The sequence below is a fragment of the Lynx canadensis genome, chromosome B4 (assembly GCF_007474595.2).
Source record: "Lynx canadensis isolate LIC74 chromosome B4, mLynCan4.pri.v2, whole genome shotgun sequence".
NCBI classification, from domain to species: Eukaryota; Metazoa; Chordata; class Mammalia; order Carnivora; family Felidae; genus Lynx; species Lynx canadensis.
Genome location: NC_044309.1, coordinates 32,141,097 through 32,157,954, shown reverse-complemented (window position 1 = coordinate 32,157,954; position 16,858 = coordinate 32,141,097). Strand labels below are relative to the sequence as shown.

Genomic DNA, 16,858 nt, shown 5'->3' with positions numbered 1-16,858 from the left:
GACAAAATCATGAAGGCAGAGTGTGATAGTTTCCTCACTGGGTTAAGAAAGTATCATTACCCAAGTCACAGCCAATACAGAGTGGATACAAGGACATTCTGTACAATTCCCAAGTCCATATAAACTCAGGGCACTTATCCAAGAGCACAGAAGCACTCACAGCCAAGAACAGGGCTGCGACACAGAACTCCACCAGCCCTTCCAATACTACCACAGGCCTCAGACACAATGACGAAAGAAGAAAACAAACAAAACAAAGACCCCTCATCTCTGATCTCAAGGTAGTAACAAACTAATATTCCATGGGGGAAAAAAAGGGGGAGACTGAACAGCTTTTGGCAGGATCAATTTTTATAGCAGGGAAAGACTATAAGTTCTGAAAGACTAAAAGATGAGAAGAAAAAAGCAAACAACCATGGAATTAAGAACAGAGCAGACAAAATCATTAATTTATGAAAGCAGAAAATAAACCAACATTGGATCTCAAGAACAAAAACTGGGCACATGCCAACACTGAGGTCAAATTTTGCTCTATTGTAAGTCATGCATGCTGTCACCACAAAATAATTACATTCATAATGTACTTTACTCCCAGGTCAAATCTCAGCTTTATTATGGCTCAGTGTACTGACTCTACAATGGGAAGTACTTTTTCTCATTAAAGTTCTGGCTGTGAGGCAAAATGCAGAACTATAATCCTTTAGGCTTGGCATCATCTGACGTAGAGGGGTTCCTGATAGCACTGAGGGCCATGCAGGGGCCCCTTGCTCCCTCAGGAGGCTTCTGTACATCAACAAGCACAGGGTTTACTTACTGCTGCAGCCACAAAAGAAACAGAGGTTTATTTTCCAACTAATATTTTTCTGTTACTTAATTTCTTAAATGCAACGGCATATATAGTCCAGGCTGTACTTTTTGGGGCAGGGTGGGGTGGGAAACAAGCATATTCCAGAATATTGGGGGTAAGTAGGGTGGATGTTCATCCAATGTAGGTCTTAAAATGTAAGAATATACATTTGCCTCAGAATGTAAGAAATTCAAGTTTCTTTCCTGTTTCGTTTGAGCTTGCTCTTCTACATAATTAGAAAACTGTTGCAGAAGTGCAAATATGCACAACTCAACTGTTTAAGGGTCCACACATATCCTATCTCCATTGCCATTCATAACTATCTTGGGAAACAATTCTGGGAGACAAGTGATATCATTCCTCTTTATGGGTGACAGAAGCAAAGCATTTCCCCAAGTCAGACAGGAACTAGGCATCACAAAGCATATCAGAACAATCAGAATTCAGGCCACTTGACTCCTAATAAAGTCTTCTTGCTACACCAAGTTGTTCTTAAGCAACATCCCTTCAGAATTCTCAATGAAAGCAGCTATACTGCTAAAAACATTTCTGGCTTCAGAAGGTCATTTCTTCTTTTAGGAAAAATTAAAAAAATAAAAGTTGTAACCTGAAGAAACAAATAGCTTATTGTTGATCAGAGTTTAAAACTGAATTCATAAGACCACAAATACAACATTAAAAATCAAAGACCAGCTACTTTGAAATGTTTGGCAATTCCTCAAAATGTTAAATATAGAATGACCATATATCCCAGCAATTCCACTGCTAGGTATATGCCCAAGAGAAATGAAAATATATGTCCACACAAAAACTTGTACAAAAATGTTCATAGGAGCACTGATGGTAATAGCCAAAAGGTGGAAACAACACACATGTCCATCAACTGGTGATTAGATACATAAAATGTGGCCTATCCACACAATGGAACAGTATTTGGCCATGAAAAGGAGTGGAGTTCCAATACACACTCCAATATGGATGCACCCTGAAAACATGCTAAGTGAAAGAAGTCTGTCATGAAAGACCACATATTGTATGATTAGATTTATACGAAATGTCCATAACAGACTAATCTGTAGAAGCAGCAAGCAGAATAGTGGCTTCCAGGAGCTGGGGGGAGATGAGGAACAGAGAGTGACTGCCAAGGAGTGCAAGGGTTCTTTTGGGGTAAATAAGTATGTTCAGAAATTGACTGTGGTAATGGTTGCACAACTCTGTGAATATACTAAAAGCCATTAAATTGTATACTTTAAAATGGTGAATTTTATGACATGTAAAGTATACCTCAATAAATCTTTTTTAAATTAATAATTAATTATTAAATAAATAAATTTTTCACAAAAGGAAAAAATAGTCAAAAACCAAAAGCAAGAAAAAAACCTGATAGGATGGACTAGAACTGGAAATTAAGGCATCAGTACAAATTAATGATTTCTAAAATGTCTCTTTCCTAGATATGTCTGCTGAGTGGGCCAGCTAGAAATGCTGACAGCAGCAATGAGTACACATGAAGTCTAGATCCGGGTGTCTAATACTGCTTGCGGCTGAAAAAACAAATCAGGGCTCCCTGGAGAAATGGCTACTTCCAGGGCGGACCCAGGGAAGGACAAAATGAGCTTAGAATATCTTACTGTGCCAAAAATTTGGCAAGAGGGTGCCAGAAAGAAAGAAAGAGACAGAGAAAGAGAGAAAGAAATGATAGGGGCATGCCACAAGAACACAGAGCCAGTTTGGAAAGACTGCCACTAGACAAATCTAGGGAAATGTGAGCATCAAAATAATTAAAGACAGGAATGGCTATAAATCACTGAAAAAAACCCAGAAATCCAGAAGTCCATATTAAAGATGGATGGATGGTAGAATGGGCAGACGGGAAGAGAGCACTCTCCCCTGAGAGCAGAATGACAACTGCCAAATGGGGAGGAGGCAGTGGGGCTGGAAAATTAGCATTTTCCAACCAAAATATAAGGATTGGTTCAAGCAAGAATGATCAATAGATGCTAAATCTGGGGATGGAGATAAGGAGAAGGATGTTTGCATGGCCCACAGACTGCTTAATAGTTGGCAGGGGAAAAGCAGTTAAATACATGGTAGAGAATCTGGACAGCATCTTGCAGGGTGATCAAAATCAACATCACCAATGAAGTCAGATGGATATTGTGTCTCCAGATTTGAAGCACTAAGAAGGACAAGGGAGGATTCCATGAAGTAGTCTGGCTGCAAATGTTTCACACAAATCCAAAATAAGAAATAGTCTGTTAAAAATAACATAAAATAAAATAAAATACCTGGCCTTGTATTCTTCAACAATGCCAATGCCATGAAAGACAAGAAAAGGCTGAGGATCTCTCCAGATTAAAGGACATTGAGGGGCACATCAAGTGAATGCCATGTGTGATTCTGGATTGAAATCAGTACCGGAGAAAAACAAGCTACATAGGACATTATCATGCGGCCACTTAACACAGTTGGACTATGGCTAGTTAATTTAAAAGAACTGTACCAATGTTAAATTCTTGATTTTGTTTTTTGTTTTCATAATTATTATTTTGTTTTTGAGAGAGAGAGAGAAAGAGAGAGAGAGAGAGAGAGAGAGAGAGAGAGAGAGAGAGAGCGTGCGCACGCACACACAAGCAGGGGAGTGGCAGAGGGAGAGGAAGAGAGAAAATCCCGGGGCGCCTGGGTGGCGCAGTCGGTTAAGCGTCCGACTTCAACCAGGTCACGATCTCGCGGTCCGTGAGTTCGAGCCCCGCGTCAGGCTCAGGGCTGACGGCTCGGAGCCTGGAGCCTGTTTCCGATTCTGTGTCTCCCTCTCTCTCTGCCCCTCCCCCGTTCATGCTCTGTCTCTCTCTGTCCCAAAAATAAATAAACGTTGAAAAAAAAAATTTAAAAAAAAAAAAAAAGAGAAAATCCCAAGCAGGCTCCAAGCCCAGTATGGAGCCCAACTCAGGACTCGATCTCACAACCATGAGATCATGATCTGAGCCAAAATCAAGAATCAAACACTTAACTGACTGAGCCATCCAGGAGCTCCAAATTCTTGATTTTGATAACAATGTTGTAGTTATACAGAGAATACCCTTGGTATTAGGAAATACACAGTACAGTATTAGGATGTAAAGGGAATGATGCAGACAATCTAACTCCCAAACATTCAGAAAAAATAATACTGGATAATGATCAGAGGATGGGTATAAAGTGATAAAACCTGGCCTAAAACTGGTGAATCTGGGTGAAGAGTATATGGGAATTTATTGTATTATTATTACAACTTCTGTAAGTTTGAATTTTTTCAAAAAAAGTTAAATATAAATGTGTGTAGAAGTTATATGTGCTTATATGACTATATAACATATATAACTATAAAACACATATAACTTTATATAACATACATATATATAACAATGTTTATATAAAGTATAAGAGCAGACTGTAACACACAGATGCTGGAGTGGGAACCTCTGCTTAAAAGGTAAGAGGAAAGACAATCTGCTTCTTGAAGGGCTTTTCTGGCAAAGTCCTTGCTCATTCTCAGACTTCATGTTTTTTCTTTGCTTTCTCTACTCCAGAAGTCCCTAAGCAAGGTGATGAAGTTGAAACAGGTTACAAGAGCAAGGAAGTGAAAAATAAAGTGGCATAGTAAGGAGGGTGCCTGTCTGGCTCACGTGAGGAACAGCTGTGTCCCCTCTACCCTTAGTGAATGACAACAAAGGAACTAGGAAGTCACGGACTGAAGTCCTATAAGAACAGCTCCTTCTGTCCATATAGCAATGTCTAAGCAATATGAAAACCAGGTAACCGTGGTCAAGAATTTGTGCTAGCTTACTCACAGATGAGATCCTAACAGTACATACAAAAGATCAGGGTTTCAAACACAGCAACTCCCACCGACAACATGCCGTGAATTTTCTAGGACAAAGCCTAACACTGTTTCAGTGACCCCTTCACTTGTCTTAACAAGGATAATGTAGTTTTCAAAATGACCTAGGAAGGCACCAGGGAAGCAATTCCACCTGTCAGCTATATTTGTACAGAGCATTACATTTTACAAGCCTCACTTTACTTGTGCCACACAACTAGAGTAACAGAATGAAGAAAGGGAAGGGTGGGTAGGAAGAAACATGAAAGAAACAGGGCAAGAAAAGGTGCTCTGTATACATAACCAAGACATTCAAAGACCTGACATCCTACACAAACTTCTCATTTGTCTCAACTTTATCAGTATGCACACCATTATTATTTCTAGACACTCTAGACACTGAGAGAATATAACAAACTGTGTCCACTACTTCAGCATTCTGTGTCAAGTGAACGAGTGTGTAAGAACCACAGTATCTAAGGTTCCCGTGGTGAGCTGTAAAAATTCTGTACTCTTGTATTACTCCAACTTTCCTATAAATTTGAAGTCATTTAAAAATGTAAGTTGGATTCTTTAATCTTCCTGGACTTTTAGATTCTTACTGAGATTAAAATCGTAATGAGGCTTCTTTCATACCGTCCAAGCATATTATGTTGATGTTAACATAACAGTTAGTCAATAAGTTTGTGTTATATTGAGAGAAAATTTCCCAAAGAAGCAAAACAAGATTTAGAATTTTTAAAATTTCAGTTCCTGAATCAAACTCACTTCATTCTTGGGCTTCTTCTATGGGTTAACAGATGAAGAGTATAGCCAGAAGAGACACATTTTAGAAGGAATCTACTCTTATACCATTCAAAGCTAGAAGGCAGAAATCAATTCAGAATTCTACTACTTAAGAGGACTGTGAACTCTCTACAATAATATTCTCAAACAAAGTTGAATAGAATATATTCCACTCTGATCTTAACAATTATGAAAACACTATATCCATACTCAAAATACCAGAAAGACTTTCATCAGTTTTGGTATTGAACTTGGAAAATTAAACAGAATTTACCTATACTCTAATAGACAGTAACAGTAATAACATCAGCATATTTATACAGTGTTAAAATTAGTTTGCAAATCACCTTCCTTTCTATTATATCATCTGAGTCAGGCAGGCCAGGAATTATGACCCATTCTATGAGACGGAGACTTTTTCAAGGTCCCCAAGTTATCATGTGGTAGGTCTAGGACTTGAGTAAAATCCTTTTGGTTCCAAGTCCAGCTAAAAGTGTGCCTGTTGCTTAACTGATAAATAACACCCTTTAGTTATTTTATTCTCTCACCAAGTTCCTAGAACTATCACCTGTCTCATTATTAAGACAAATACTGTAACAGTTTTGCATGAGAGTAAGGTAGGCCAGCCACTCAACTTCCTGTTCATTCTTTTTATATCTTTTTTTTTTTTTTAAAGACTTCTTAGAATGATCAATTCACTTTAGGTATGCCATCACCAAGTAGCAAAAGGATGTCATAGAAAAATTAGACCGAAGTAAAAGGCATGAGTTTTCCCTAAGTTTCAAAAGTGATTCCAGACTCTAGATACTTGCAATGCTACTCGCAATTTATAATCAGAGATTTTCACATTTTAATTAAAAGATTCATTAAAGTAGCTATCCTTAAAAAGCAAAGCCAAAACTTTAGCAAATGTTGAATAAGAGCTTTAAGTAAAGCTCTTTAGCCCACCCTCTTTTAATAACCTAAGTGTCTTTCATAATGTACTAAATTTTCCTACAACTGTTAATACTAATTACATCTAAAATATAGATGATGATTCTAATACTAATCTTTATAATTCACCCTAATTTAACTAACTGTCAAAATACCAGAGAACTTTACCCTCAAATGGTTTCAAGCTTTAGAACTTATAATAATTCTTTTAAAAGCAGCCTCCTTTTATTTATTCCTTTATAACTGTCTTAACTCTTCTCAGGCAATTAAAGGCCCATCTCTTTTCCAGCCTGGGGTTCCATTCTCTACTGTAGATCCTTTCCCTGTAGATTGTTCCCAAAGTCTACTCCTGTCACTTACTAAGGTACCAATAGCCAGGAGCCAGAAAAATCTTATTCTTCTCCACTTGGTGGAAGTTATTTCCCCTGAAGTCATCATTATCCAGGAGGGAAGCTGACTACCCCCACCATTCTCAAATGGCTTACCTATAGCCACTGCTTTCATTTTTCTTAAACAGTAGCCTCTTTGTAGATTATCTTAGCAACATGTACTAAGTAGGTTATTCAGAAACTCGGAGAAATTAAAGAAACAATATCCCTCACAATAAAGCAAATAAAAAACAAAGTGTTTTATAAGCAAGGGCAAAGAATAACCATCATTCCACAGTTTAACAACAAATTAGATACCAAATTTTGGTTAGGGCCTGTATTCAGAAATGAGTCCTACAAACTATCCCATAAAAATTAAATGATCTCTAACTTCAGATAAAGAAGCTAAACCTCCATTCAAATGGGAACTGGCAAGAACTGGCAACATCCTCTGAGAAACAGTATATAGGGATGAGAGCTAAGAGGGGAGTTCTGGAGCCAGATCACCTGGGTCCCAATTCTCGTTCCACTGTTTATTTGGCTAACTGCTTTGTGCCTCACTTTCCTCATCTGTAAAATGTAAATGATAAATAGTACCTACCCAGCATGGTTACTGAGTAAATAGGTTAAACCAATTAGAACAGCCTGGCACAAACATGGCAAAATACTCAATAGACTGTACTGTTGATGATGACTCATCCTTTGTCTACTGCTCTAACTTATAACACCCAAGTGTCTCAAAATCTGAAAAGCACAGTTGGTTTATAAGCCTAAATGAATCTGCAGTAATTTCACTCAAATGACATTTCAGTTGGTTGGAATAGCACATTCCAATGGCTTTTCCCAGCACAGGCAGAGCCAATATGCTACTTTGCAACTGGTCTATTCATGAACTGGAGGGTCATACTGTTGCACAGTCATCTGTTATATAAGACAGCACAGAGATTTCTTTTATGCAGGAACAAGTACATGTGAGCAGATTTCAACAACTGTGTGATTTCACTCCTTGTGTCAGGATATGAGAGGTTTTATAGTAAGAGTCTGAGGGCTGAGCTGGGTTACAACACATAGCCCACCACTCTAATCCATATCCTGAGCCCAAGAGATATTTACTCAGTGTGTGCCATGTCTGTATACAACACAAAGTGTGACGTTAAGTGGGAGAAAATATAAAAACAGATCTTCAGATTAGCACTATGAGAGCACAACTCTGTCTTGCTAGCCACAATCAGAACAGGGTGGCATGTTCTTCCTCTTTCTTCAAAACACCTTAATACAGCTGCAATGTAAAGGTAGCATGACTGCAGTATCAGTTCCTCTTTCCCTTGCAAGCTCCTTGGCAGACATGCTAATGAGTCAGAAAGTATCCAAGAGCATCCAGCAGGCAAATAGATGAAAAGTAAGGATTTATAAAATTAGTTCAAATCACTCAAATTTCTATGTCTAGGTATATACCACTTTTTTAAAGAAAGGTATATATTTTCCTTGTGACATAACATTTAACTTCAGAGATGCTTTACATATTGATGCTTCAAAATTTGAGAAGGCCAGGGAAGAGGTCATGAATGCTTTAAGAATCTGAAAAAAAACTACAGACCCCCTCTCTGACCCTTTGAACATTGTATATGCATATATACACTGACACTGCCTAAGAAGGAATTACTGACCTCCTAATGGCCAAGCATGGAGCCCCTTGAGAGCATGGGCCCAGCTTATGAATTTCTTTTCAAATGCATTTTTCCAGATTTCTAAAGGTCAGAGAAGGCAGTATTATAGCTATAAGTCTCTTTAACACAGCCTCAGTGCCATATACTTCATAATCGACAAATACTTACATACAGACAGTCTAGAAATTTTGAGGAAAAACCCTTGTAAGGTCAAATACATCATTCCTTTTTTCAGTATGAGCATATATAGCACACTTATTTTGGTAAATTTTACCTACTTCACCATTCCATACCTCATGGAGACAGTTTTCCTTCCTAAATGAAGAGACATCTATGTGGAGGGAGAGGAAAGTGGCAGGTCTCCACACTCCTGCAGGATACAAGCTGGGGTATCATGAGGTGGGGAGGTTAGTGGGAGGATGAGTGGAGCAGAGATGTAGCCAGACAGCTGCATCTGCTGTTCAAGGAGGAACAACAAAGTAGCTCACAGGGACACTTTATGCCTGGCCAGCAGGGGATGGAGATACAGCTCGGGACGGCCAAAAGTCTAGAGCTGAATTTTTGTAATCCTTTTAAAACTAAAGAGTTATCAAGTTTATTCTTCTGTGAGCAAAAGAACACATAAACTCTACTAGAGGATCTATAAATAACAACTGAGGAGAGGAAAGAGTGTGTGGAGGCAGATAGCCTCTTTGAAACAATTCTGTGTTTATTCAAATAGAAGTGAGTTACAGACAAAAAAAATAGTAATTTGGGAGTTGGGGTAGAAGAAGGAGAGAATGAGGAATTTAAAAGAAGTGGCTTTCATTTGTACCTGCATAGTATGTGCTATGGTGTTGTTCACACACATCTTCCCATGAACAACTGCAGTTTGGGGCTTCTGAAAAAACACTTGGGGCAATGGAAATATCAAGCCATGCTTGTCCAATTACAAACCAAAGTGAGTACATCATAACATTCTTCACATTCTTCCATGTACTGATAAAATACATGAACCATCTGCACCTATTACAGACATGGTTATTTAAGCTCTTTACACAGTATAATCATTATGAAGAACACAAGGAGACAGCTTCACTTACATGGTTAATGAAGAGACTCTTGCGTTTTTCTCTCACTGTGAAGACAAAAGATGCAACAGAAATGTTACATGCCTGCATGCCAACCCCTTGCAGGTCGTTGAGAGGACTGGGCCTCTTGTGTCACAGTCCCATCCTTCCATCAACCAACATACCTAGTTGCTCAATTCCTATTTATAAGACTATGTGACCTGCACAAATGCAGATCTGAACTTGGCTAACAGAGCAAACCATACACCCACTTAAGGTATAGCACCCTAATAAAACAACTGCAGCAATGATTAACTGAGTGGTGACAGCTTTCCAGTAACTAAACAATATATTAATTAGTAAATTTCTCACAAAACCTATATGCATCCATTAATTTAAGATGATTAATCAATAATAAGAATACTTGTTTCTAACCCACCAGACCCATTAAGGTCCCTAAAATCTCGGTGAAATACTTAACAACAATACCCATAACACAGCATTAAGACCAGGGAAAGATAATGTACATCAATGGTGCTCTTTATCACAGAAACCAATTACTCTCCGTGCTGGGTGCTAATGAATAAAAACCAGGCTTCTCACTAGGCAGCCTCCTGGAGCATCCTGCAGCACCCTCTCCCTCAGAAAGGCTGGTAAAAGTCACAATAAAAAAAACATTGCCCTGGAGCGCCTGGGTGGCTCAGTAGGTTAAGCGTCCGACTTCGGCTCAGGTCATGATCTCCCAGTTCATGGGTTCAAGCCCTGTGTCGGACTCTGTGCTGACAGCTCAGAGCCTGGAGCCTGCTTTGGATTCTGTGTCTTCCTCTCCTTCTGCCCCTTAACCACTCGCTGTCTCTCTCTCTCAAAAATAAATAAACATTAAAAAAACAACCACCAAGAAAAAAAACAAAAAACACTGACCTGTCTAAAAGATCATTTCTCCTATTGCTGTCTATGCAGCATGGCCTATACTGAATGGCTCAGCCTTCCTTACACCAGATGTTATTGTTCCCCAAAGTAGGGGTCCTCAGCCCCAAAGATGTAGAAGGGTGACAGGGAGCTCAGAGGATTATTAAAACTATTTAGTATAATTGAGTTTTGCCTCTTCTTTCCTGAAGACTTACTTCTGAGGGTACATAATAGTCAGCTAACACATTTATTGAGTAGATCACTGCAGAGGATATGAAGAATGGGCCTCCTTCAAGGAGATGACATCCTTGGTCCCTGGGAATCAATAATGCTATCTCAGGGTATCCTGAAATAATAGCATACAAATCCACCTCATCTGAGGTGGACTTTTTTCTTGGCAGGCCATGACCCAAATGCAGATTCACTAGTTTTCAAAAGCCCTTCAGCTGCTCTGACTGAGGGGCCTGTGAAATGTTTTCCTATGTTTATATTCTGTTTTCAATTCACAAGGAAACATTTCTGTTTTCCTGAGAAGTCCTAATATCCCTGGAATGACTGCTGTCCCTCTTCCTATGTCAAAGATATTTGAGATACAAAGCAAAAACCAGCCTGAGGATGCTGCTGGGAGAAGGTGCCTACACCTGGCATCAGAGGGATTCATCTGCAGGCCACTGACATGCACAGCACACAGAGTGTGAGTCACCCTGGCCATGCTGGAGACCAGACCCACACACAGAGAGCTCAAGTGCATATACAACAGTGTCTGCTATTCACAGTGTGGAGGCTGCAGGGCTTCTTCTGACCTAGTTCCAAAGAAGCATCATCCACATGTGAACCATAACAAAAGAAAAGTCAGGATCTAACAGGAAGCACTGGGTTTGAACTTCCTGGCATACATACTTTGTGTGCATGTGTGTGTGCACATGTGCATGTCAGTACTAAATTATTATGCATCTAGTCAGAGCTGCTCTATCACATAGGGGTAGGATGACATTTCTGTGGTGGTTTCCATTGGCTGAAGGGATCTGGAAACACTTTCTATACAGGCAGTAGACCTGATGAGTTTTCCAGCAAATTCTTTGGGTGACATTTAGTCCTTCCAAGGGCATCCAGAAATAGGTTTGTGCAGAGGCTCTGTGTCTCCCAATTATGGGAACTGCCTCCAAGGTCACCTTAATGCCCTGTATCACCCAGCTTCCAGCAGACAAAAAATATCCATGCTTCAAGGAATATCAGAGATTCTTTATGGATGCTACTGGAAAAAATTAAGAATTAATCAAAAACAGAGGAGAATCTTCAATAGTATGGGCTGAAAGTTTTAACAAGAAAGTTTGTAACCAAAAAATAAAACAAAACCACACTAAACAAGTAGGAATACTGTAAAAGTATATACTCTTCTTGTACATCTTCTACAAATATAAATCTGAGGGAAGAATTGGGAGATTTCCATGAAGCCCAACTGGTTCAAATTAGAATAGTAAAAACCAAACTTCATGAACAATTGTAAAATACCCAAGGATAAAGTATCCAAATCTATTAGAGAATTATCTTAGGCCCTCACTGTTATTATACAAATAAATACCTACATATTACCCTATTTCCCTCAGAGCAACTGGGCCTGCTGAATCTGATCCAAAATCTGTGTTCACAGGGCCTGAATCATTATTTTGTATTTTGTATTATTTTGTGATGCCACCACTAAGAGGGCCTTTGCAAAATCAAATCTACATTGTATCTGAGAGGCTTTTCCACACATGCATACCTATGACTGACTCCGTGATGGAGTGTCTCCTGAATTCCCAAACCAACTGCCAGTCCCTACACAAACAAAAATAACTCCCAATACCCATGCTTGTACTAGGTGACCTTGCCCATAACTGCCTGGAACCACCAGGTAGATACCCATTCCTAGCTGGGCTAATTCTCTCTCCTGGGAACCTGCTGCTGCTAGCCATCACTGCCAGCACCTTATCTGATGGTATGGGGTGGGCGGGATGAAGTGCATCTCCTGTGCAGAGAAGAGTGAACACAGAAGGTCTGACTGCCATCTCTAAAATGGCTTGTTTGAAAGAGAGGTGCCTGGGAATATGGATTTGGGGATGGTTCCTGCCATTCCATAACTGTTAAAAGTGGCTCACTGCACAAACAATATGGCTTATGCTGTATGCCTGCTTTCCTCCTGGGAGTCTAGAATTTTGGTACACACTAGGCAGAGGCTGCCTACTTAGCCAGTCCTCAGTAAAAATCCTGGGCAATGGGTCTCTAAGGACTTTCCCTGGCCAGCACATGTCACGAGTTGTCACTGGGAAGACCTAGTGCATCCTGCAGAACTCTATTTGGAGCCTGTCCCTGGTTTCCTCTGGACTTTGCCCATGCACCTTTTCCTTGTGCTGATTTTGCTTTGTATATGCTCTTTGTAATAAGCCATAGCCATGTGTATGACTATATTTTGAGAGCTATGACTCCTCCTACTGAATAAGCAAAACTGTTGGGGGGGGGGGTGGTGGTTAGTCTTGATCTCTAACACAGCTGCCATGCAGAGATGAATGGAGGCCAGGAGAGTGATGAGGGGAAGGTAGGTGCTTCCTTAGTTCCTAATGGATTTTAGTCCTTACTTCCAATGACTTGTAAGGTATCTCGGATACCCTGGTGCCCTTACAATTAATTATTCCTTTTCCCCTAAGCTAGCAGGAGCAGGATTAAGATACTACCATAGGAGAAAAAATACTAAAAATAAGTGGAACCTCTTACAATGGTATCACCAAAAAAAGATGAATTATATTACCTAAATCCAAATCTGTCTTTAAAATAAATCTGAAACCACTGAGGCCATTACTCAGCTCTGAAATTGAAATGGCTTTTACACATTTCGTTTTGTGTAATGGGATAAGCAATATGCCAATTCATTTCTGATATTAGCTTTAATCATCTTTAAACTTGAATATTTTTGGTTACTAATAACCTATCAATCAAAATCTCTGGAGTCCTCAGAGTTCTTACATAATTGAGAGACTAATAGTCATATTTTGCTTTGTTGGGAAAACAGGCAATAAATTGGTGTCAATTATAAATCTCACTTTCCTGGGAAAGAAATAATAGCTATCTCCTTTGATCCCATCTATGATGGTTTAAGAGAATTTTTAAGTAGCTATTAAAATAGTCCATAATGACTTAAGTAGAAAACGTATTTGAGGCTTTAAAAATAAGCCCTCTAAAATCAGCAAAGACGCTACGGTTAGCATTAAAAGTCTTCTCCAGATAAAATGAGGAGAAAATGGCAGAGTCTGTAATCCGAGAGAGCCAAAACTTCACTTACGTTGCTATGTGACATTCCCTTGTCACAATGTCACAGAAGAAAAATTTTACTTTTAAGAATACAATTTTCTATTTAAAAAATTTTTTTTAATGTTTATTTATTTTTGAGACAGAGAGAGACAGAGCATGAACGGGGGAGGGGCAGAGAGAGAGGGAGACACAGAACTGGAAGCAGGCTCCAGGCTCTGAGCCATCAGCCCAGAGCCCGACGCGGGGCTCGAACTCACGGACCGCGTGACCTGAGCTGAAGTCGGACGCTTAACCGACTGAGCCACCCAGGCACCCCAAGAATACAATTTTCTAAAAAAAAAAAAAAAAAAAAAAAGCTTAAAAGCTTAATTGCTGAGGATTTGTTAACAACCTAAATGCAATTTCAGCTAATCTCCTGTATAGATAGGCATTTAAAAAATTATCTTGGTTTTCCCTGTTCCATCTGTAAAATAGATCTCCCAATGGCAAGTGGACACAAAATGTGAGGACTAAGTAAGTCCTTAAATAGGTAAGCCAACCTCCTTCCTCTGACAATGAGGAAGCTGCCCTTGCAGGCCCAGACAAGGAGTGACTACAAGGGAAAAGACAGGGATGGCTTGCTGGGTTCCCCAGGCTCCTTTCTCTGCACTACCCTCCTCCCAAGGCAGTGTCCCTGGTGCCTGTAACCTGAATGAAATGAGTTCCATTTGACAACAGATAATTAGTATCTGATATGAATAGAGCTAAACTACTCCACAAAGAAAAATTATTTAGCTTATTAATTACTCTGAATGTGAGGGACTGGCAGGCCACACAGGGAGGCCTTGATGACAATGTAGAGAATTACAGAATTTTGTTTTGAGATGTAAAAGTGATTGCTGGGATAGCAGAGCCAATTGGGACCACAAAAATTTGTTTCAAAATAAATTTTTTTCTTTTCCTTTCTTTTTTCCTGTGGGTAAGCATGAATCAGGCTTTAAACAATTAAAGTTCACATTAATTTTTCTTATAATAAGTTTGAGACTACCACACAATTTCCACAGTTTTCAATAATTCAGTGAATTCAATCATTCACTTAATTCAAAACACAACCATTGAGTCCCATTAGAAAGCACAGCTTGAAGGCAAATGCAAAGACATTTTGAGGTTCCAGTCTTTCTAAGCTCATAGCCTGCCAGGGGATGTAAGTCATGAACACCAATGGCAGGCACAGATTTGTGCTGTGTAGGAACATTCACCCCATGCGTACAGGCCCTGCACTGGGCATCCTGATGAGGTCAGTACCCAACAAGGTGCCCCTCCTGCACCTTTCCCAAGAACTCTGGCCCACTCTGAATTGTCCTACACCAGCATTTATTTTTTAAACGTGAGTATAGAGGAAGGGGGCATTCTCTACATTCAAAGTGAAATCTAAATAAGCAAGGCAGATAAAACAAAAATGAAAAGGTAAGAAGAACTGCAAAGACGTCTAGGGCAGATCGGCTGTGGAAAACAGAAGATTCCAGAAGACAGAATAGGTGACAAAAGTAACGGTTCTCCATAGGTTTATGGAGAAAACCATTCAAAGATCAAGTGTCCATCTAATAAACTACCAACTAACTTTAAATGTTTTGTTTACTTTGGAGAATACTTAGGGTCAAAGGATTTACTCAGAAGCACAGAAATATAAATAAAATGGATTCTTTTAGAACTTTGCTGATTATAAAAGAAATGTATGCTTACTGTAAAAAAAAATTGGAAAATGTAGAGCAGTATAAAGAAAAAATACAAATAAAAATTTAAATTAGGAAAATATAGAGAAACATAAAGAAAAAATATATAATCCAACAACCCAGAGATAACTTAGTATTTTAGTGTGTTTCCTATCAATGGAAGTCTTTTCTCTATACATACTTACACAGATGTGCCATGTTCATTTTTGCATTTTAATATATTTATATATAAACATGTGCAAGCATGTATGTGCACATATATCAGCACACCAACAGAAATACTGACCATTTTTCTGTTGGTGTTAGCAGTGTCATTGTTTGTATGACAATTCTTTAATACGTAAGAGTATATTAATCCTTTGTCGTTAAGTATTAAAATATTGTTCCCATTTGATGGTTTAATTTTTATGATGCATTTTGACACAAGTTCTCAATTTTAGGCAATTTCTCCTATTGGTCTTACAAGCTTACATGCCCCCTTCCCCATTATGAGATTAACATTCACTTATACTGTTTGTAGATATTTATAATTATATGCATCACTGTTAACCTACAACTAGTTGACCTACCAGAAATCTATTCTGGTACATGGTGGTGAAGTTATCACTTGATTTTTTTAAATATTAATTTATTCATGTATTTTGAGAGAGAGAGACAGAGACAGAGAGAACAGAGGAGGGGCAGAGAAAGAGGGAGAGAGAGAATCCCAAGCAGGCTCTGTGCTGTCACAGTGCAGAGCCTGACGTGGGGCTCAATCCCACGAACCATGAGGTCATGACCTGAGCCACAGAGTCAGACACCTAACCAACTGAGCCACCCAGGCACCCCTCACTTGATTTTTGAAGGTGAGATTCAAAGTGCTCTGTATAGTTTTTATAAAGGGCTGCTATCAAATGCTGTTTGCTATCTGACCTCTTCCTGGTTTGCTTCCAAGGTGTGTGGAAGCAACTTGTAAATGAGAGGGTCGACCTATCTGTATCAAGAAATGTAGACAGAAAAAGACGGGCCTGGGCACAGCAGAGCCCAGACACCACCCTTCACTCTTCCACTGGTAGTCAGTCATCACTTCTCTTCCCAGTCACACCCAGTGTTCAGCGTGAAGGACTGAACTGCAGTCAGCATAAAGAAGGACCCACATCTGAGACATGCTAAGATGGCAGAGACCGAGGTCAGGGAAGAAACTCAATCCAAGTGAGCAAATGAGTACCTACATCCCAGAATAAGGACTGCACCTACTGAGAACCTATGCTCTCTTAGGTACTGCACTCAGAGCTTTGATAGATTACATATTTGGTCTCCCTGACAAGGTCATGAGGAGGTACTCTCATCTACTTTGGTTCAGGAAGACCATATGGATCAGATGCACAAGATCATACAGACAGTGATGGATGTAAACTTGCAGCTGGTTGATTCCAGAAGGTTGTGCTTTAAATTTAAAACAAG

General features: G+C 39.3%; 1 protein-coding gene across 2 annotated transcripts in view; it reads right to left on the bottom strand.

Annotated features, from left to right (window-relative positions):
- CCNY (cyclin Y) overlaps window positions 1–16,858 on the bottom strand; it is a 233,661-nt gene that overhangs the window by 49,718 nt on the left and 167,085 nt on the right. For both annotated transcript variants that reach the window (XM_030321264.1, XM_030321263.1), the window contains exon 3: window positions 9,543–9,577. In XM_030321264.1, coding sequence (XP_030177124.1) covers window positions 9,543–9,577 — 35 coding nt within the window. The remainder of the gene's footprint in view (window positions 1–9,542; window positions 9,578–16,858) is intronic.